The sequence below is a fragment of the Takifugu flavidus genome, chromosome 7 (assembly GCF_003711565.1).
Source record: "Takifugu flavidus isolate HTHZ2018 chromosome 7, ASM371156v2, whole genome shotgun sequence".
Classification (NCBI taxonomy): Eukaryota; Metazoa; Chordata; class Actinopteri; order Tetraodontiformes; family Tetraodontidae; genus Takifugu; species Takifugu flavidus.
The window spans coordinates 13,527,246-13,550,546 of record NC_079526.1 but is presented as its reverse complement, the minus strand read 5'-3'; the positions used below and the strand labels follow the sequence as shown (position 1 = coordinate 13,550,546).

Genomic DNA, 23,301 nt, shown 5'->3' with positions numbered 1-23,301 from the left:
CAGTTGGATCAATTAATGTGAATTGAACCTTGTTTTTAACGCAGGGACAAATGCAGACCAGACCAGTTGACATCAGACATACGCCTGGTCAAGTGGTCAAGTGTTTTCAGACCGATTTTATGTCTTTGAACGCTTGCAAATTGTTGTCAGAGTTGGAGGAAAGTGGGTCAAAAATATACTTTCACTTTAAATGATACATTATAGCCAAATCTCCCAGTTTGGTGTATTTATGCATTTTTAAAAAACGAAATATTTGAGAATAAAGCCATTTTATTGTTCTTTTTTAAAAATAAGTCAACTGTTGGTCAAAAAAGCTGAATCACGACTGAAAAGAAAGCTCAATAAACTCTTTCCTATGCATTTCAACATGTTGGCTCAAATATTGCACTTCGTTTGATCAGTGATCAAACAGCCGTTGTGACTCAGCAGCAGAGCTGCTGGCCTGGTTTGGTAGCAGGAATCTTTTTTTTTTTTACACACCACATTTAGCAACTATCCCGCCCATCAGCGTCACTTATTCAAATTACAGCCGAGGCAGAGGGAGAGAAAGCGCGGAGCCGGCAGCACACACACACTCCGGAGCGGAGCCACAGAGGGGAACGCACGGACCGTGTGAGATCTCGGGGATCCTTCGTTGTATTCACACTCGCATGACCACAACCGGTTCCGAAGATGTGGACCGACGTCGGGAGGCTTGTGCTGCTGCAGTTGTTCCTCACGGAGCTCCTCTGCGCTGAAGGTAAGACGCTCTTCCGCGGAGGCGGACTCGCATCTCCGCCGCGGCGGGGGAACCGGGGTCTGCCGACGGTCTGCCCTGATGCGCCGCGCTGGGTGGCTTTTTACGCACGGCTCACACCTGGACCGCGGGGCTCGGGCCGCCAGGGGATCGAACGCGGTCAGGAGGTGGCAGTCCGGATGGAGGGAAGTCTGCTGCCGAACACGTGTTCAAATACAAGGAGAAAATGACTTGGTGGAAGGAAGTCAAGGCGCAGCTCAGTTTTCGGTGTTTGCAGCTGCAGTTTCGGACAGTTAAAGTCCGTCGTGTCTCAAAGAAGCAGACTTGGCAGAGTCACCAGACCTTAATGACAGACGCAGATCACAGGCGCAACAGAAAGAAGTCTGACTTCTGTTTTGTTTGTTGTGGGGGTGGAAAGAAAAACGGCAACAACGCACCGTGGCAGTAATTATAGCATATATTAAAGACGTGACGTCTTTATTATAGTGATTGACACCAATGTGTTTTCCTGAGGTAAATGGCAGTTTAATTGTCAGTATCTGTAAACAGATCCCTGAGTTTTAAAGGCTGACCTGGAGGAAGCACTCACTTGTTCCATTATTTCTGAATGTCTCTCCTCTCTTTGTGACACTCCAGGAACTCATACGGTGTCAGAGTGCGAAACTGGACAGTTTCAGTGCAAGAATGGACGGTGCATCCCGACCCTGTGGAGGTGCGACGATGACGACGACTGCTCAGACAACAGCGATGAGGAGAACTGTCGTAAGTACCCTCATGCCTGTTTCCCTTGGAGATGGCCAGTCTTGCTGCCTAATGGCTTCTGGATATTCTTGTCCTTTCATCTGGGACTCACAAACACTACTGACACACATCAGGAGCCAGATTATTACTTAATCGCTGGTATTTAATTGGATTGGAGTATATGCTGGAGGTAACCGATGAAATCCATATTGTAATCTTTAAATGAATTAAGTTGGACTCAATATAAGCTCATTATCATATTGCTGGCCCCTCTGGAATCTCCCTTCAGTTTTAATATTCTACAGACACCAGCATAAGCTGCTGATCCAAGATCAGGTCACATGGCCGCAGGAATTTAAACCAATTATTCGCTAATTTTTCCAACCTCTGACACAATGAGCGTTGCAGTAACAAGCGTGGAAGCGAGACTCTTTATGTCGTTGCTACAACGTACATCAGTCGTGAGTCATGCAGCTCTACTGTCCTGCTTGGTAACGAGTTTGATAGAAGTGAATCCTGTTGATGATTAATGCAGCACGCTACAGTGCAAACACTGCAGCTCTTAGATATGGCCGGCCACAAATTAGCCACTTCTTTGTTCTCGGCGGCACCTCTGCGTTTGCCGACACAAACAGACCTCTCATATAGTATTAGACATAGAATATTGGACAATTAAATATTGTATCACTCCATTCAGAAAGGACTCTCCCCCATTCTGCAAATCGCCCCGACAACCGGCCAAGTAATCATGGCTTATGAATTCGTCATGCTGCTAATTGCTTGAACGGTTGCATTAGCAGGGCAATTGATTCATCGCTCATGTACGGCGAGCGCACCAGGCACATGAGCGTCCTGTGTCACATGTGCGCCCCAACCGTGGCCGCCCGATGTCTCGTGGAGCTTCTCAAATGAGTGCTGTGGCATTTACATGCATGTCTCATTGACTGCAGAGGCCGACGGGGATTACGGGACGTTTAGTGGGCAGTAGTTGATGGGAGTGGAATTAGATTTTAATGAGCTAACAGGTGTGGCTTGCTTTGTTGTTTGGCATTAGTGCTGCTGGAAGAGACGAGGATTTAAGCTGCAAGGTGACTGTGTTTTGGAGAGAGTTCCTGATAACTTCACACGCTGTCATGGTTTCCTCCTGGGCTTATCTGCCAGTCTCCCACTCTTCCCCTGCACTGTCTTTTTGCTTCATGCGTACTTCTCTAAGTTTGCACACTGGGAAAGTTTTTTTTGTCTTCCCCTTCTTTCTCATTCTCATTCCCCAGTTTCACATCTGTTTCGAGCATCTCAGCAGTGCAAATTCCACTTGGTTGTGTCCACTTGTTTTTGCCACAGCTGATGGCTCGGGCGCAGATAAATCCAAGAGTATGACTGGTTGCAAGAGTGATGCTCGGGGGCTGGCATGGAGCCACCCCACTGGAACAGATGCCAGGACTGTGCTCAGCCCCCCACCCCCTAAAAAAAGCCAATATCACCAGTTAAGCCCTGCAAAGAGGAGGAGGTGGAGGGGAAGATAGACGCGGTTTGTTTGAGGGGAGGAGGGCAGTTTTAATGAGAAACATGGAGGCAGAGTTGAAAGAATTGAACATTTCCTTAGAAAAAGACATTTTCCTGATGATTTCCAGGTCATGCATCAGCGCAGTGGCTTGAGAAGCTTCAGTGCTGATGAGTCTAAATGATTGCTTGTGTTCTTTGATACAGCCAGTGGTCAGGATGTAGAGGCTTTCCCTGCCTGTGTGGTCAGCTCTTTGCCTTACTGTAAAGGAGTGTCTGAAGTGGCATTTGTATTCAAACTCATGCCCCTGTGGCGTCTCGTCCACCTCTTTGTGGTGATGTGCTGACTGATGTTTGTGGTAATCTCTTTTCCCACAAACATGCAGCCATCCGGCAGCATTCGTAACACTGTGGCCGAGAGTCACTCATCGGCTTTTGTGATCCTGGTGGCCATCAAGCAAGTTGCATGAACACGGATGAACCGTGCGCAACCTACGGTCATGACGGGCTTGTAAACACGGCATGTAGGATTTCCTGTGACACACTAACCCAGGTGCTGCAGTCAATACGCGTCTGTCACAGTTGGTGGATCTGGTTCTCTTTTGTCCCTTGTCTCTCCTCTTCCTCATTTTCCTCCTCCTGCTCCCGCTCGCCTCCTCCCCTTCTCCTCAACATGCCTCCTGGTATATTGCGCTCTTGTTGCCCTGGGAGACGGTACAGTGGCGATGGCAATATGATGGAGGGGGGGTTGTGCACGCATGTGCTTTCTTTGTGGTGTGAGAAGAAGATCTTTCCCATGCGCGCGGACACATACGGCAACTTTCCACCCGGCTTTCTCGTGACCCATATTTTTTGCCGCGCAACATACATTAAACAGCCTTATCGTTTTTATATCGGATTGGAGTGGATTTAAACATGCCTAATCCAAAGTGCCACAGTAAAATCATCTCAGATCTGAACCTCATGTCAGGTTTTAATTGTTTTGTGGTCGTGGTGTGGGTTTATTTGAGCCATTTTTGTATTTATAAATGATAATAATGAAGACAACATTATCAGAAATGACACATTTTGACAGTGTAAAGACTAAATGAGTCCTGCCAAAAACTGAAAAACATGTTAATTACAGGCAAATAGTAGAAATGACACCGTGCTGACCCTTTGTTATGAGGAAACATAATACATAAGGGTGGAAAGAGAGCTCTTGTTTTGCTGTGTGTGTGTGAGTGTGTGTGTGTGCACGCGCTGTGGCAGGACAATGAGTCTGAGGAGGGGAGCGTCTCCTCCGCAGGCTGAGAACAGCTTCCCATAGAGGAGACATCACAACGCATTTCACGCCACCCGGCTCCGGCCCCATGCGCATATGTGTTGCGACGCTGGCCTCTCCGCGCATTCCCGCCCTCACACACACACACACACACCAGCGCTTCGGGCATTAAAGGCATGATTACGAACAGCTCAGAGAAACACATTCTGGTCACCTGCTGTCACACACACATACATACTGCGGCGTGGCTGAGGTCAGACTTCTAATGGGAGCAGGCAGGCAGGCAGGGGCTGGGAGGATTAATCAATTACACACAAACACACTAACACACACAGTGGGTGTTACCTGTGTGGTGTGTGAGATGGTAAAAAGCCACAGGTTCAACACAAAGGCTGGTCGCTTCATTATGTACAGTTAGTCCCTTGTCACTAATCTAAACCTAGTGATCTCAGTTGTCGGTGGGTCTGGAGGGTGCCACAAGCTCGGTTTTGTTAATTTGGGTCATGGGTAATGGGTCCTGTGTCAGGTGGTTTACAAGGGCTGGGTTTAATCACCTAATTAACCAAAGCTATCTGAGGCTTAATGCACAATAAACTATTTGGATGGCCACAGTCCCCCTCTTAACATCTGCGGAAGGAGAGAACTTTGGACATTTGTGTCGGCCTTTTTTTTAAACTGATGTGCTGTTTTTCAGTTCTAGTGTAAGCAGACTTGTAAATTCATACACAAAAAGACATTCGAGTTTTAGAATTCTTTTATTGAAGTGCTTTCCGTTATTCTCTGAGGCCTTTTCCCAGCCATTCGACCGAATATGAAGCGTAATTAAATGGACGCGTGCGTTGACTGGAGTCTGACGGGCGGCGTGCTCCGAACGGCCGGGGCGCCACCTTTGTCACGCTGCGTGTCGTGGTTTACAGCCTAACAATGGACGGCGAGCAGGAGACTGTGGATGTTGAGCGCAGCAGCAGTCATCGCTATCGCTGAGGTCAGCACTGCCCTCGGGCTTTTCCTCCCTCGTTCTCATATCATATCGACGTCCATCTCCTTCACTTTGTCCACCTTTTAACCTTGTGTTTCTCCTCTTTTTGAGCGATACCTCTCACCTCTCTTTGCTAACATGTTTACAGTGCTGATGGAAAGGACGGCGAGACTTGTGTTTGATTTCTTTTTCTTTTAATCCAATTACGGAGACGGTGAAGGCGAGATTAGTGAGGCACATTTGTTACATTTTCACAAGCACTGATGCTCAGCTTTGATCCACACCGTGCCCTTGAGGCTTATTCAATATGTTTTTGTCAACAATAGAAATAGAATTTGAAAACAAGCTGTTAAAATATAATGAATCCTCAATCCAGGAGTGCCGCTGCAGCCATCACAATCTCTGTATCTGTAGTTGTTGGTGTTTCTGAGGTTCATAATAGCCCCATAATGCAGTTTTCCCTTGTTAAAGTGTCCATCTTGTGTCAGAGGCCAGAGGAACTGTCCATTTTTGAATTCTTGGTCTCTGTTTGCTGTCTGTTGCCAAGTGGGAAACCTTCCACTGGATGAACTTTGTAAAGTTTGTGCACAGGAAGTTCCACTCTTTCTCTCTCCTGCCTGGCCCCTGCTGCCCTCCTTTCTGTCAGGATGAATTCAGTCTTTCAGGGTGATTAGCTTGTGCTGTTTGCCAGTACTGCTGCAGTGTCGCTGTCTATCTACAGTTGAACCCATCTGCCCTATTTCCCAAGCGTCTTTGCGTATGCGTGGATGTGTTGCTGAGCCTTATGTGCTGCTTTATGCTTGTGTAGTTCTGTTGTTATCCCCCCCGTCCTCCCTAACCCAGCTGTGTCTGACAGGGTATCATGACATTAATCCGCGGCTCAGATTAACCGAATATCTTCATGTGCCTCCGTTTTATTATTTACGTTTGCTGTAATCCTGTTTTTCACCTTGCGCTCTGTTGCCGGTGTACGCAGTCAGGGAGCGGCGTATCAAACAACAACTTTGCCTGTTTGGGCTGAAACTGAGATAGAACCCTTGAGAACATGTCAAAAGTTTGCACAAGTTTTACAAGTAAGTTACAAATTGGAGCAATAAGACCTCTTTATTTTACCGCCGCTGTTACTTTTGCATATAAGGGGCGGGCTCCACAAAACCGAGCTGTGCAGCTACGACTCTCATTGCACATGCTGTGTTTGGGAACCGCAGGAGGATATTGGAGAACTTCACTCACATGTTTCATCACAGCATAAGGCTGCATATCAAATAATACTGCTTAAAACAATATTTCCACATGCACATATGGTATGGAACTGTTAGTTTAGCAGACTGCTGATGTTTTGATGTACAGTGTGTATCCCTCTGACAAGTCTGTCTTCCTTACCCTCATAATCTTAGCTTCCCTTCTTTGTCAGCCTCCCTGTATCCACGGTTTGAATAAAGCCGTTTATGTAGTTTGCATGAATGCACGTGCACATGGGCCGAAACCCAATGTATTGTTGCCATACACATGCCTGAAGCTTCAGCAGGAGTATTTTACCTTGAGGGGATTTAGCTTGTCTTTCCTTGCAGGCTGGTGGGAAGGGGTGGAGGGGGGAGTCGCTCTTTGATGATATAGCAAATGTTTAGTAATACCAGTTATCAGGATAAAAAGCTGGCCGGATAAGAAATCTTTGAAATTCCAGAAGCACAAGCCCCAAATAGCTTTCACCTGCAACCTGCTTTGCTATCACAGCGCGCTGACACTATGTCAACATTGGGGGGGGGGAATGGGTAAGGAAATAATGAAGGAATTTATGGTAAGGACCTTACTGTTGTTTAATGAAAAAATATTCATTTCCTTTTCTGATTATCCTCTGAAGCTCCCGATTAAAAGGGGAAAAAAGCCTTTCTGTTTAGGTAGGAGATTATTGTGCATTTAAAAAAAAGACTGATTCTGATTTGCTCTTGGTACCAAAAGGGAGCCCGTCAAGACGTGTTGACCTGGAGGGCATTTGTTTTAATAAAATGACAGGCTGACTTTCAGCACATACGTATTTAAAAGATTTTAGGTTGTGAAGATGAGTCTAACACAAATGGGAAGAGCAGATCGCTGTACTAGAACTGAGTTTTCTCTCATGTAGGCTTGTTGGAGAATTACTGCAGATGTTTTTTCATCAGATCGCCACTCCTGTTTTGTCCCATTTTAGCCATGTGTTATTTTTTTCAAGGTCTCCTTTTTGTGCCTTTCTTCTTTTCTGGCATGCGTTCCGAGTCCATTTAACCCGTCTGCCTCCACCCTCTCCTCCCACCACCTTTTATGTCTCCGTGATGAATATTTTCAAGCAGGGGGGACCCACCCACAAACAGATGCACATTCAGAATCATTTCCAACATACACGCTGTTACTGCATCATGACTAGCTCTGTTGCCTTGCGTGCCTTAGCCCTCTTGGGTCGCGGCTATTTCCGAGAACATTTGTCGGCATTGAAAAATCACGTATTCACAAAGTTTCCATTAGTCTGTATCACTCACACACAAACAGCCTCTGCGCCTGTTGGGCTGGTTAACTGCTGTTGTGTTCGTTATAGCCATCCAATTGAAAGCATATGAAGAGGCTAAGTGTGCTACTGAACCCCCCCCCCCCCAAACACACACACACGATGATCTTCACTCTAATGGGCTATTGTGGTTATTCTATCAGGGGATCATGGTTAAATAACCACAACTAGACCACAACACAAAACACTTGAGGATTATTTGGGTGAAGACCTCTCGCTGGGGTTGAATCTGGTTTCTGGTGGTGTGAGGCTTCACTCTTTTGTGTGATGCTACAATTCCTGCTAGAATGTTAGCTGTGTTGCAAATCGTGCTACATCTTTAGTGCTCAAAAATAGCATACTTGGCTTATTGTTGCAAGCACAGCATGAACGTGCAAACAGCTGCAAGTAAACATGTACCGACTGGCATGTTTGCAAAATCTATGGATCTACATTCTGCCGCTTTGGACGTTTTTTCTTGTTGTCTCAGCTATTTGGCAGCTGCAGTAGGTTGACGATTGAACACTGTGACCTTTTCTTTGATAAACCCATTACAGGATAACTGTGGTTGTGCTGAAGTCATTTGCCCCCTGTTTGGATTCAGGGTTTCTCCATGTTGAAGTCCGAATGGCTGCACTCCAGCTGGTCACAATGAGAGACCTCACCTGAGTTTTTCATGTCATGTAACACACTTTAATACCCTCTTTCAAGGGTTTTCCGGCTATCTGTACCATCACATCGTATTATCAGTGCTTGGCAGGTCCAGTTAGTCCTCTTTAACGTGAAACCTTTAACCTGATGATAAAGGTAATGGCATGCATGTGGTCGGATGGAAAAGAGAACATTTTCATATCTTGTCCTCTTAGAGAGGAAACACTTTTGCAATTTTATTATTAAATAATGACACTAGTGCAAAACGGAGTCCCCACTACATGTGTGTGGCTGCTCCAGTCAGCGTGAGGAAGACCCAGTGACCCAGTTATGACAGCAGTAGTTTAGGCTAACTCCCATGTGCTGCTGTTACTGTGCTGCAAGTTCTCTGTGTGTTGGGCTTCGTTCTTTCACCCGGATGAGGCGCCTTTGCTCTGATATTGTTCCGTGAATGACTGGACATCTCTGCAAGCCGCCACAATTTCAGTGTTTCATAAGGAACTTTAGCGCAGTCTCTGACTGATTTCATTTCAACTCGAAAGATCCTGCAAAAACCACCGTCAACGCTGGCGTACGTCTCCTGCGCCCATAAATAAAGAAAAGGCTACTCATTTGAAATAGACCCTCAAAATGTTAAATGTCATGAATTCAAATATCACCACATTGTTCTGTCAGCAGTTAGCTGAGGGAGGAACACTCTCGGCTCAGCCTCTATAATTAAGCTCATCTATAATTTCAAGCCTCCTGCTAAACGATTCAACATTGAAAGACCAGACTATGACAGCCAAAAACTACAGTAAAAATATGTTCTTTTTCACATTCAGATATAAACATCGGTGCTGTGTTTCATCTTCTGTCCTGTGGCTGTTAGAGATGTGTGTGACTGCATTAGAAAAACCTCAAAGACTCATACAAAGTTCGTGTTGTGCTATAATAAAGTTGAGGAGTTACAGGTGATGAAATGGCTTGCAAGCAATGGCAGCTTTGCAGGTGATCAAAAGATAGATGGATCATCTTTCATGTGCTGTGCAGCGGTGGCCGGTCGTCTTTCCTACCCAACAGTGAACAGTATTTTTTTTTTAAAAAGCACTCAGAGAGCTCAGACTTCTGCCAAGTAGCTCATTTTCCACACATTGTGGCTGATGCCTGATGTACATTATAATATACAAAGGTTGCTTTAGGATTAATTAAATAAAAATTTGGGTTGTAAATACAAAGACACCTACCTAACGGATGGTTTGCTTTGATTTTGGCCAATGATCTTTGAAAGATCAAAGGTCAAAGGCCCTCCGGAATCCAACGCGTCATCAACGTTTCACAATCACTTCTTCCTTGGCCAATTATCCACATTTCCTGAAAATGTCATTAAAATAGTTGATTTCTCCAGTTAATTTGCTCACCACCACGTGGCCTTGGGTGAGGCGACCGAACTAACAAAACAAATAAAGGAGGAAAATGTTGGACTTGGTGTTCAACTGAATCTAGGAAATACATTGAGTTTTATTTACAGTGTGAGCAGTGAACAGTGGAAATGGTCGAGCCATTTCGCTAAGCAAATGCTAAGAAATGGGTGGGAAGTTCTTCCCAACGGTCGTATATTGCCAAATAACTGTCAATCAAACAGGGATTCAGCCTTTTGACTGAGCCTCTGATCATCATGCGGAGGCCCGGCGTCCAGGCCAGCTGAGGTCACCCCGCTGCTCCATTCACCCCCACTGTGCTTCCAGGGGCGGGTCAGAGCCGTGGCGTCTCTCCAACAACCATCAGGGCAGTGAAAATTCTGGTCCATTGAAGTGGACAGACGCTCGGCTTCTACGGGCAGACGCACGGACACTACGGGAATAGTTGACATAATGAATCGAGTCAGCCGACGTTGTTCGTCGATGAGACAAATGTGTTCTGGAACGTATGTAGTCAAGACACAACGGTCCATACTGGACCATTTAATCTTTGACATTTTAGGGGAAGATGAGCTTCCCTTGCTGTTTTAGAGAAATGGTCTCTGGTGCTGCGGGAATTGATAAGAGGATGAGCGAGTGAATCTATAAAGTGGCGATGCCTCCGGGGCTGCTATCTGTAAAGATAAGATGGTCCAGCACAATGCAGCGTGTTGGAAATTGAACGATAAATCCTTCTGCAAACGTCTAATGTGTTTATATGTAAGCTGTGCGGGTGTGTTTGACTTTGATTGAATACGCCAATTATTATTTTATTTTCCAAAGTGACTCTTTCTGGCGATTTGATTTCATCGTTTGGCAGAGCGAACTCCGCCGCTGGCTCTGCTCTGGTACATTGGCCAAGGCGCGCGCTGGCCTGCGTCCGTCATTGTTGATCTCAGTTGACACTTGGCGCGGTCGCAGCACGCCGCTGCATCAACAGCTCCCGTCTCTTGTCTGCTGATGTTTTCTGTTGTTGCCCCTCTTTAATACTGTACTCACGAAAGGTAAATACATGCCTGAGAAAAATCTATATGTAGTTCTATCCCTGAACCAACACCTGTTTGCTGTGTGTGTGTGTGTGTGTGTGTGTGTGTGTGTGTGTGTGTGTGTGTGTGTTTGTGTGGGTTTGTGTGTGTTGTGATTTTTTTCCCTTTTAAATTTCATCAGATGCTGTTCGCACCACAAGGGTCCCCAGAGGGTCTCTGTAGATGTGTTGAAAGTAAAGCGACTCCCCCGGATAATTGATTGAAATAAATGGCACATTTATACTACACTTAGTAAATTACACACAGATAGAGTGGGGGTGTTTGTGTTGTGTTTGCGATGAGGGGTGGGGTGGGGGGGCACAGTGGTAATCCTGGGTATTTCTATGAGATCGATGCCCTCTCTGCTGCATCTCCAGATGGTCACAGTCGAAGGTTTGCGTATTTGTCATGTGGGTGAACATGGAAAGGTCCAGGGGGACCTGGGCCGAAGAAATCTTTAATCGTGTGCTTGCTCTCATGTTTCATTTAATTCCCCCCCTTCAAATCTATAAAGGGATGGCGGTATTGTGGTTTAGATCCTGTGTTTGTGCGTTCCATAAGCAGAGATGAAAATCCCCTATACTGCTCTCCTAAGGCTCCTGTTCTACGTGCTCCTTTTCTCTGGATTCCTTTTTTTTGGGGTTTTCTTTATCTGCATGCCCGATCTACAGTATATTCCCAACATTGTGTGCATATTCTTTTTCAAGTATTCATGTCAGTGTGTTTCAGAGAGAATTTCTGATTTGCTGACCTACTCCGGTTTCGCCCTGAGCTTCCCTTTTGTTTTATATATGTCTTTGAGGTTGTCGTCATACTGGAAAATTCTAAATATTTTTAACTCTCAATGCCCTGCCATAAATAATCCTTTGGTGGTGCTTTCAGTTCTGGTTTTTGGAAATTGTAAGTAAAACAGTTGAGCTTTAGCATCACTTGTGCTTTTTTTCCCACCGGCTGTTGCCGCTGCCATCGTCTCCGTCATGGTTGCACACACCCGAAGGTTTTAGGTTACTCACCTGTATTTTAGTTGTTTGAAATAAAATTGTCCAGGAAACAACTGCAGCTAAGTGAGGAAAAGCACATTTGTGAGACTCCACGTTCCAAGATGATATCGACTCCTTTCTCATGTTAGTGTGGGCGTGATGAAGAGAGAGAAGCTTTTTTGCGTTGGCTAATGAGATGTGTGTGCCTGCGTGTGCTCCTGAGGTGTCCCGAAGATGAAGAGCCCCCTCCGCGTCCTATGTGTCTGTTTATGCTCCCTGAGATGTTCATTAGCTGTGAAGGACTGGAAAGAGGGTGACCCTATGGTCGGGTCCAGCCGTTCCCCAGTGACCCCCGCGGACCCAACACTGCTCCATTAATGCAACAAAGCGCTCGCTGACGTCTGAGGAAAGATATGAGGCAAGAAATATGTTTATGGCGCATAGATGTTAATAGTTCATTGAAGTACGGCACTATTGTTACTGCCTCAGATTTGTTCGAAACAACCAAGCTGCATAGTTGCCATGGTAATGATGCTGGCATCCCCAGACATGGCTTGAACTCCAAATAATGCAGGACTGGTGCTTCAAGTATATTATACAGGTATATTATATTATGGGATGGGACACTGGGATTTAACTGTACAGTGATTGTCTTATTCAGGGAAATGAAGAGTGACGCTCATCTTGTAGAGTTTAGCGTTTGCAAACGGGCAGGCAGCACTGGGGGGTAATCGGAAACGGACGGCGTGCACTCCTGGAATGTGTCAGGAGTGATCGAACAACATAATCTGTTTACTCCAAATCAGCTCAACTGACTGAGGAAGCAGAGCCTGGAAAAATGATTAGATTTACTTTTCTGCTGCATGGCCCCTTGAGCTTTTACCATTTTTCTGCCTCTGTCATGCCTCTGGCCAATGGGCATTTGCTAAATCCCCGTTTATCTCCTGGAATATCAGAAGTCTATATTTATAAATCTGTTAAACGGATCCCCAGCCTATTTGATTAGCTGGAAATTTATATTTTGAGGACACACTTTTTACCACTTCTAACATCTAAAAAAGCTGCTGCGTTCTCAGGCAAACTCGAACTTTCTCTTTCAAATGTTGGATTCATAAACCCTGAAATATGACGTTTTGATCAGATGACTGACTTTCCTTGCTAGTGTGATCCAGTTCAGTGTGTGTGTGTGGTTCTGTGGTAGACACACGGGAATCCTCTGATTAGGCAACGCACAATTGCTGTTTTTGTGCGACAAAATGCACAAGTACAGCTTGAGAGAGAACTTTCTACAGTAAGGAGATATCGTTCAGAATGTGTTTATATTTTATGAATAAAGTGAGCGTACTTGTAACTTGCACAATCCAGTCTGTTCAGAGGGTCTTTGATTTCTAGCTTTTCAGTGCTCTTCTTTACATTTCAAGAATAATAACAGAGGAATGCTGTATGTACAGCGTAATGCAGGATACTGTCAATTGATGGAGGGAGGAAGTCCTCAGTTGTATCTTAAAACAGAGTTTAAGGGCAGAGTTTTGAAGCTGACAAAGGACTGCAGAAATGGGACGGTGGTGCAGGGACGCAAACCTCTGCGTGGGCACACCTGCTGCTTTGTTTGGCGGATGCTTGGTCCAGGAGGCGGATAAACACAGGTTTTTTGGACCAACTCTGTTGTGAGTGTGTGCGTCCGTCCGTCCATCCATCCATCTGCTTCTGCTCAGAGCTAAGGGGAACAGCAGAGCTAGCAAACCACAGATCAATTTCCGTTTTATTGTGGCCGAGTGGAGACTTGAGATGCATGGCCTCCTGTGACCCAGATTCATTTCTCCTTTCTCCTCCTGCTCCTCCTCATTGGCACAGTGGCACACCATCAGAAAGAGGGAGGGAGGGATGAAAGAGAGGGCAAGAGGAAGAAAGAGGATGGAGTGAGACGGGAAAAGAAGGGGCTTTGACTCGAAGCTGTAAATGAATACAGTAATAGTGGCAGGATAAGGAAGTGGCCGTAGGTTATTGTAGGAGCAATTAAAGATTCACACCTGAGAGCAGGGGGCAGCACATGATGAGGGGGCTGGGGGGCTTTAGTATTGGGGCAGAAACCCTGAAAAAAATACTTTTGACTTTACACTTTGTGTCTTCCTGCTTCATTGACGCTAATGTTTTAGTTTGAATAAAGGCTTTACTTATATACACATCAACAGCTGGATGCATCACTCTGAAGTGTATACATTAACAATAAACATGCAAATAACTCATGTGGACCAGTGTCTTCTTTTCTCCCACAAAGGGACAAATGAGAGGAAGAAATTCACTTTTATTCAAAGCTCTTTGAGCTTTTGAAGGACAGATGGATGCAAATTCTACTGCAGCTCCAAAGGCTCTTCCATGGGCTCTTCATCAAGGGGCAATAAAAAGGCCAAAGATGACAAAGACAATTGTAGATAATTATCCTGCTTGTTGTAATGGCATCTTTCTGTGCAGTAAAATGCAGTAAATGTGAACCGTCCTCATAATCCCCTTTTGATGAATGTTAATTGGCTGCTGTGTGTCGTACGCCAGCTCTATTGCCCCTTATTTCATCATGTCTGTAAAGATGTTATATCCTTGTTCGCATTACCTGGTCAGTCAAAAGGCATTTCTCTTTGATATCAGCGACATTGAGGAGAAAATTCCCCATAAAAACGTCTGAGTGGCAATTTAGATGTGCAGAATTCCAATAAAAACAGTGATTAACAGCTACAGTTTTCACAAGTCATTAAACACATCTTTTTTTGTTACGCTCATGAAACAATGAAACACTTCATTGCCTCAGCTCATCTGGAATTATCCTATCATCCCTTTTCACTGATAGACCCACATAAGAGAGTCAAAAATGACAACATGGAGCCCCTGAATAACGTACAGATATATTTCCTAATATTTCTAAGCTGTGACGGTCGGGAGCAGAAGTGATGACTGTGTCCATTTGCCCCACACTCTCCTTCTGTGTCTTCCATCTGTTACTTTTCCCTTCACTTCACGATTTACAATTCAATTTGGAATTTCCATTCATTGCTTATTCAGTGCTTTATGGGGCCGGCAATTGTATCTGACGCCGCATTTACCAAAGCAATTTCCATAATATTAAAAACCAATTCTCTGCACAGGCGCTTGGTATGAAGCCTGGTGTGCTTTGGCCCTCTTCGGCCTGATTTGGACCGATTTTGTGCTCTATCGGCCAGGCCCATTATGCCAGTGCACTTGCGCAGATCTTGAATCCGTCCATTTCAACGGGAATTACGCCCCCCCTTCCCCAAAAAAATTCTTGGGAAGTGTTCAGGCTGTTGCATCCAAAGTGACTTCATGCCACCGCGTTTTGAACTGCCGCTGTGGGGGCCCATCTGCCACAAGGAAATCAGGCACCGTGCACATGGAGAGAGCCACACACATGCACGCGACATCACACCGAGGTTGGGGAAGTGACTAATTATCCCCTCCGTGAGCGCGTACTCCGCGTAGCGGTGTGAAGGCACATCGTGCAGATGGGACGGGACAGGATGCAAAGCTGATAGCGGTGCCTTCCTGATTGAGAAAGTTATTTAAAAAGGAGGGAAGATGCCATTTGATCCATCCTCAACACACACTCGCTCATTATCAGGCTGTACAGACACACACTCGGCAAAGCTTTCGCCCATATCTGTGTTGCTCATGCACATAGGTCCATCATCTCGGCCAACACACACGCACGCACACACACACACACACACACACACACACACACACACACACACACTCACATCTGAGGCAGCAGAGCGCGCAGCTCCTTATTAAAAGCATGCTGACCTCCATCTGAACAGGGCTAAATCCAAATTCTGCTGCTGATGAGAAAACACTCGTCCCTCACGATTCACTTGTCACCTCATTAGCTCGGGGGGGGGGGGGGCTCTGCGCACTGCACCTCTTTGTGTCGGATATTGTCTTGAAATATCACGAGACTAAGCAGAGGATTGTAATAGCGAAACACTGAATCGCTGCTGATAAGGTCTGAGATCAGCCCGGAGTCATTCATCCGTAGAGCTCCCAGCATCCACCAACGAGGCGACGTGCATGTGTTCCAGTGGTGTTGGGACAGTAGACCCAAAGGATTAGTTCCTGCTAAAGTCACGAGTAGTGTTCTCATCACCACCCTCGGCAGCCGTCGGTCACCATCATTTTAACTAAAGTTGCATCACTGAACCAGTTTCACAACCATTGTGGCAAGAAAGTGTTGCTGGTCCACCCATCCATCCATCCATCCACCCACCCATCCATCCATCCACCCAACCATCCGTCCATCCACCCATCCACCCATCCACCCACCCATCCAGTCATTGTCCTATGGGGGAGCAGCAGTATATCTCAGGGTAGTTTCACTTCCTAAATAAAGTCAGTCAGACAAGTTCTGTCTCACCTGAATGCATTCTATTAACTACCCCTGTGCTAAGCAGCACCATTATCAGTGGTGCTATTGTCAGAAAGGTCTGTTTAATAAGCACAGCAGTCACATTATAGCTTCCACTGTTCACAGTGTAAATGGAAATGATGTGTGAGGACAAGGAAGAATACACCAGAGCAACGTTACTGCTAAACACTGGAATCTGTATTCTAAGTTCATCCCTCCACACACAACCGTCTTCTTCTGGCGTTTCTTGTTATCAAAGTTGCTCCGTTTCTTTCTACTTCTAGCACGTCTGATTTGGTTTTCATTAAGTCTTAATCTATAGCCGTGCTCCAGCCTGACACGCGCTGCTCATTGTGGAGGATTGATGAGTCGCTGGGCTTCACTTGGGCTGAGCTCTTATCAGTGCAGACAAACCACGGGGTCCCTAATGACGGTCACCCCTTTTTCCCTGCTAATTCACCACCAGCTGCACCTTATTGAAACTCCATTTAACGTCGGCTCCACCATTCAGTCAAACGCTTGCACCTGAAGAGGTTGTAGAGCTGCTTCGCTCAAACTGCTGCAGGGAATATAAGAAAAATGAGAATATATAGGAGGCATCTAACGGTATCATTCAGGCGCAGGGGCCATAATTGCATATTTAACAAACTAAACATAAAGCCAGCAACAGTGTTTTAATATTAAAATGGGCTGACAGATATGCAAGCAAATATGGGTGGAGAGAAACTGGTCATATGTGGCGGCGTCTCCGTGTTTTATCATCGCTGTCTAGCCGGCTGATTTGTGAGAAATTAAAGGATTATCCAGTTTGACAAAGTCCAGCCGTCTCAGTGCAGGTGTCTGTTTTTAATCCGCAGAGACGCTTCGTTATATGGAGGCATTAGATAACCGGGTCACATGACCCCCGCAGCGCTCGGCACCTGATTCCCCCCTCTTTTTCACAGTTCTCTTCTTTCTCATGCTGTAGTTTTTGGCTCCCAGCTTTATTATTGTATTTCAATAATGGAGATCTCAGTTTTCATGAGCAGTGTTTACAGATGCAGCAGGAAGCTGCTTTTAGGGATGAAGGCCAACTCTCATCATTCCTACTCCTCCGGAGCACTAACTGGATTTTTGCTGTTTTCTAATTATCATGTTTTGTCCCAATGCAATTTTGATAACCTTAAATAAAAGCGCCTCCTGGATTCAAGGCTTTAGATATGCCTCACAGTGGAGATCTCGTGCGGTCACCTACAGCGGGGTGGATTCCAAAGACGAGTCAGTCATTTTACTGCAGGTGTGTTTCCTGCCGTTCTGCAGCTTTTCACCGCAGTTATTTTAGGCTTCATGAAGAGGATTAATGGACGCGTGTTGTGTTAATGATCATAGTTAATCTTCACCACATCGCCCTCATCCTCAACACACACAAACACACACACACACACATGCACCAGTTGGGCAGTATTAGTCCACTTTCTCTGCGTCTTTCCTTGGATTTAATGACATTTCCCTGTCAGGCAGAAAGTGAATCAATGGACTTTAGTTTACTTGTGTAAAAAAGTACTCAAGCACTAGTTTCTAAAGACAGAAATGATCCATTAAATAATGGAAAAGTGTTGAGCTGCCTCCTCTCAGCAGCTGGGTGGTGATAAAAGTATGACAAATAAAATCAGTTTGAAAACTTCCATTTTTCCATGCCGGTGTTGGAAGTGAGACTCATCCATGTCATCTGTCGCTCTGTGCGCATCGGTGTACCCTCTGATCTGTGTCCTAAGTTGGTCTCAAAGTACGAACCCCCAATTTCTCTCTCCCATGTTTCTTCTCCATTCCATCAGGATAAACATTTTTGGGAACCATTTTTCAGTTTCAGTTCAAGTCTCAAACTGAGATGAGAGAACAAAATCTGTGATTAAGTGATGATTTGTCTCCCACAGTTACCAGGCACAGACAGTTACAAAGACAGGCACGGGCTGCTAAATAAACTGTGGTTGGAAGGAGGCCAGACCTGTATTTATCTCTTTGGTGGCTTCCAATCAGGCTGCAAAGCATATATTTGACACAGAAGAGGATGAGCCGAGACTGTGGGTGTCTTTGACGACAAGGTGGAACAACTAAATGACAGTGTTGGCATCCGTTTATATAGTTGACTCTGAGCGGAGGGTGGAAGACAAAAAGACAGCAGCCTCATTTCTGCAATGTTTTATTTCCATTTCCTCTGCTTCTGTAGGCTGTCAGAGCTGCCATGACTGGGATGATTTCATAATATAGAAGATTTTCTTTCGAGGAAAAGAGGCTGCCGCAGATGTATAGTTATTATATTACTAATAGAAATGTTTAAAGGGATCAGATGATTGTGATGTATTAAAAGGAGTAAAAAAAACTGTTTTATCATTGCAAGTGCATTAATATGAATTTTTTTAATTAGCAGCTGTGCTTGCTGTGGTTTTAAATGATTTTAAAGACCAGATCTTCCGGGGGTAGAGAGACTTGGGTCCATTTCAAAAAGAGGGTCCAGAAAGTGACACCAAACGATTCCTCCCTATCAGACTTGGCGTTGTGTGGAGCGCTTTGCTGAAATCGCAGCCCACAGATCTTTTCTCTCCTCTCCATCTCATTCCATGTGTACTAGCCAAATGACCTCTGGTGAGAATATTGATTCGAATTGGAATGCCTGGTGGAGCCTTTCTAAATCTGCAGGCTCCCCATCCATGCAAGAAAACAACACGCCGTTCTGTTGCTCGCCGGGAAAATGTCATTACAGCAGCTGTCTTCGGCCCCTCGCCCGTCACAGCCACTCAACTGGCTGCTGGAAGGTACAGGAACAGGCTCCAGCACCAGGAGTCCTAATAATACGTTATGCTGATATTCCCACTCACCTGAATCAAGAGGAGGCATGGCGGTGAATTATAATAATGTAATAATGCTTGTTTTGGCTGAAGTTTCAGGTGGAAAACTCAACATCTGTCGGCTGCAAATACTGTAGAGACGTCTGGTTCATATAAATGATCAAATCTGCACAATATGACTAATGGATTAGATTAAGATGGGATATGCATGTATTATAGGTGTGTGTGTGTGTGTGTAGGATGGGTGTAGAATCTTTCCTGGCTTTTTCCAGGTGCTGCACTGGAATAAAAATGCACAAACCAAAATTTGGTAGAAGACATTAAAAGTGTGCGTGTTTAATGGGGAAAGCTGATGCGGGTCATCTTTTCTGGTTGGGACTCCCAGCAGCCTCCTGTGTATTCAGAGCATTAGCATAATTTATGGCATGATGCACTTTTGTGGTTCAAGGGCTGAGCAGACTGAGCGGCTATTGCAGAGTTAGGGGGGAGTGACGCGATTTTGAAAGTTAAGAGTAAGGAAGAATTCTGCAGGGAGTTAGACAAACACTTGCACAGTTATCGACCCACCAACCAACAGCATGCCCAACAGTTCCCCTGATCTCTGTTTCTGTAATTTAAAGAATCCCTCAAAGTTTCTAGTAAAATAATAGAAAACATCATCTGGACCTGGCTGTTTTCCCTCTGACCTGATCTTATTTACACCCTGGCAGACAGGGTGAAATCCCTCTGCAGGACATTTTATTAGGGAAACGAGGATGTTTTTCCCCAAACTGTCACGAGGTGTTTTGTTAAAAAGCAACCCACATAGGAGCCGCACAGTTTGCCCCTCGGGGCACTTCTTCCCTGATGATGTTCAAAGTGCAGTTTAAGCTTTCACATTACTCCAGGCGCGTTAAGGGCATTTGCAGAGCGGAGAGGAACAAGAACGGGAGACGGAGAGAAATGGAGTATGAGAGAATAATGGACCATGAACGGGACTTAAACTCACACCGTAGTCACTAGATGCCGCCTCCATCTGGTCTGCTGAACCCGGAGTCTTCTCGCCGAGTCTTCTGCGTGCCTCTGCACCACGGCAACCTTGGCCGGAGGCGCCGTGTTTTTGTATTGTCCATCTGTTCATCCATCTTGGAAATGTGGTTTCTCAGGATGGGAGCTCTTCAAAGTTTTCACAACCGTTTACCTGAAGTCAAGGATAAATAGATTTTTATTGACTGAAACACACACACGCACACGCACACACACACGGCCACACATCACTACAATTTAACCCAGAGAGACTCTGATTTAAGAGCCACTTGGAGAATTTCGTGTGCAGAGTTATGTAGCGGCGAGTCAGCAGTGCCAGCTTCTATGCTTGAGGCTTCATTTCCCCAGTTGGTTTGGCATCTACAACACTGAGGAGCTTAAGTCCAACGCTGAGCGCAGGCTATATAGACTTATTCAAATAGATGTTCATGTTTAATGTTGCATCCTGCAGGCTTCACAACTTTATAACCAGTGTAGGAGTGGCTGCAATGGTGATGCAATAAAAAAAAACATATATTGGAAAAAAAGGAAACGAAAACCTCTTTTTACACTGTACACCAACAGTTCTGAAGGGAACCTTTAAGGCTTCTTGCTCATGGATATGCACTAAAAACTGTAATTTAACAGTATCACAAATGTAAATATTTGTAGAAATTGTTGGAAGAACAAGTTGGGATCCACAGCATTACCAATTGCACACTGTCAGTCTTCATAGCCGCATGATGAGATTCTGGGCCCCCATGAGATGGCTGGATAACAGCAATTATGTTCTGAAACGTCTACATTTGTAAAATCTAAATATAAGTGCGGCAAATAAGTATTTACTGTGGCTAATGGGTTTGGAGAGATGGAGAGAGATGCAGGTCACTGTGCCTCTCCTCCCCTTGCATACATTACTCCGCTTTGCATGGCCCAATTACCCAAGTGTGATGTGGCATAATGACTTATCACCAAGCCTGCACAGGGAGTGAGGATGCATGAGGAAAAGCGAGTGTGACACAATGAAAGAGAGAGAGTGTGATGAAAGAGCGAGAGAGAGGTGTAAATGAAATCTGAAATCTGTCTGTGCACCTAGATTCCTACCTTTCATATACTGTATCACTCCCTTTATGCCACATGAAGCACTGGGGAGAGCATATTTGCTCTCGAGGCCCTTGTTTTTGACATTCATAGACACGGTATTGGTAATATCACCGTGATATCACTGCCACGCTGCTGTTCCTGCTTCCTCTGAACTGGTATGAAAGCTCTCCTCTCCTCTCCTCAGTCTTTGTCTTTTTTTCCTCTCATTTTTCAACTTCCTCTGTCTCTCCTCCTGCTTCAGCTCCGCTGCAGCAACGCACCAGAATTATTAACCGTAATCAAAGATGGCGTCTACTGAAAACCGGTCTTTCGGTCGCTTCACGCTCAAAGTCCCGACAGCATTGCAGTGTGAGGATCTCTCAGTCTCTTAGCACGGCTGTCTGATGTGATACTGTACAAGGCGTCAAACTGCTCTCATCCACGCATGAACTCATTTATCCGTTGAGTAACTGCATTAAAGTATTAGTGTTTTTGTTCCCCTCCCGTGCAGCACTGATGCAGAGACTTTGGTCACAGTCCCGCCAGAGGTTATCTCTTGTACTGTATATATTTGTTTATAAAAGCCACAACTCTAATGATTTCCCTGTTTAGTACCTTATAGAACAGCATTCTTTAAATTTAGGGTCAGGATATCACTTAGATTTGTAGCCAAGGCAGATTGTTAAATTGATTTAATAGGATTGGATTAATTTCTCTTTAATGCTGACTCAGAAATCTGTAACCCCCCCAGTCTCTATGCCTGCCCCCGATAATCATATTACTGTCATTGTTTATTCATCCAGAAGGTATCAGCATTCAATCTGCCCTTCTGTTTAACGTGTTCTCCCATAATATCGGCATTTCCTGTCAAGCATGCGTGCGTAGCTGTCGATATGTGGCAGCCATGTTTGTAGTTTAATGAGTCTGCCTGGGAGGCGTCACATCCCTTCGCATTTGCATTGTAAAAGCTGATAATTTGACAGATTTTGTAACAAGTTTTTTATTTGTATTTTTTTTTAAAAAGAAGCTGAAGGCTTGTGTTTGGGAGTTCACGTGCCTCGCAGCCGCACAGCGCTCTTACTCTGTCTCCTGCTCCTGTAGGTGCTGATGGAATTATCAGTGCTGTTTTCCACCTACGCACACCTCAACCTGTTCCCCTCTGTAGGTGACTAGAGGCTCTCTGGCTTCGCTTTGCTTATAACGTTTAAAGTCTGTTTACATGGGATGAGTGGAGGTTTTAGTTTTCGGCCCTCCATCCCGCCTCGCTCTTGCTATTTTCATACATATGGATGGTTCCTGGCTCCTTAGGTGATAAAAATATTCTGTATGCATTTTGGGAAACATGCTGTCATCAAGTCCTGCTAGAAGTTCTTCTCAGCTGGTGGCTTTTCTGAGGCAAATGGGCTGTAAACAGCACAAGAGCAGCTTCAAGTGGTGGGTTGTCCTGCTGGTAACAATGACTGGCAAACTGGGTACGGGGGTACCGAAGAGTTTCTTTTCTTTGGTGCTTTCTTGAGTTTCTTTCTTGCTTTTTTGCGGTTGCTTTTCTTTAACGTTAAAGCAGTCGACCACAAGTTCAGGAAGGACCAGATGATTGGCACAGAGTTAAAGACAAAGACCACCCTGCACACTCTGAACTGGAAGAAATGACCATCCAGAAAATACCCATTCATTTAGTGTCGCCTGCTCTTCCCGTCAGGCTGCAGGTTTTTTCTTTACAGCAGAATAACACACACATATAGAGAAAATCAGAATTCAACAGAATAACCTGAACAGCCTGCAAAAAAATATATACAGTATAAATAATTAACCAAGAATTTTTAGATGTAAATGGTGAATGTTTTTAAGACATTACTACACTTCTTAATTTATTTAGAACCCCCCCCCCCCCACACACACACACACACACACGCTCTCTCTCTCGCGCTCTCTCTGAGCTCCAGTAATGAAATCCTGTGCTCTCACACGGGCTTAGACCTGTTTCAAATGGTTTCCTTTTATATTCTCCTTTAATAAAAACAGGATTACTGTAGCACTGCCACAGGACAGGGTTATGAAGCCCTCTCAGAGTCACAGATAGTCCCACAGCCTGTGACACAAACCTCAACAGACATGAAACTACTGTGTCAAACATTTAGGATCCA

At 45.1% G+C, this 23,301-nt stretch overlaps 1 protein-coding gene across 4 annotated transcripts in view; it reads left to right on the top strand.

Annotated features, from left to right (window-relative positions):
• Positions 1 to 509: 509 nt before the first annotated feature.
• lrp8 (low density lipoprotein receptor-related protein 8, apolipoprotein e receptor) overlaps positions 510 to 23,301 on the top strand; it is an 86,880-nt gene continuing 64,088 nt past the window's right edge. For all 4 annotated transcript variants that reach the window (XM_057037987.1, XM_057037985.1, XM_057037986.1 and 1 more), the window contains exons 1-2: positions 510 to 739; positions 1,373 to 1,498. In XM_057037987.1, the coding sequence (XP_056893967.1) occupies positions 673 to 739; positions 1,373 to 1,498 (193 nt within the window). In that variant the 5' untranslated portion in view covers positions 510 to 672. The remainder of the gene's footprint in view (positions 740 to 1,372; positions 1,499 to 23,301) is intronic.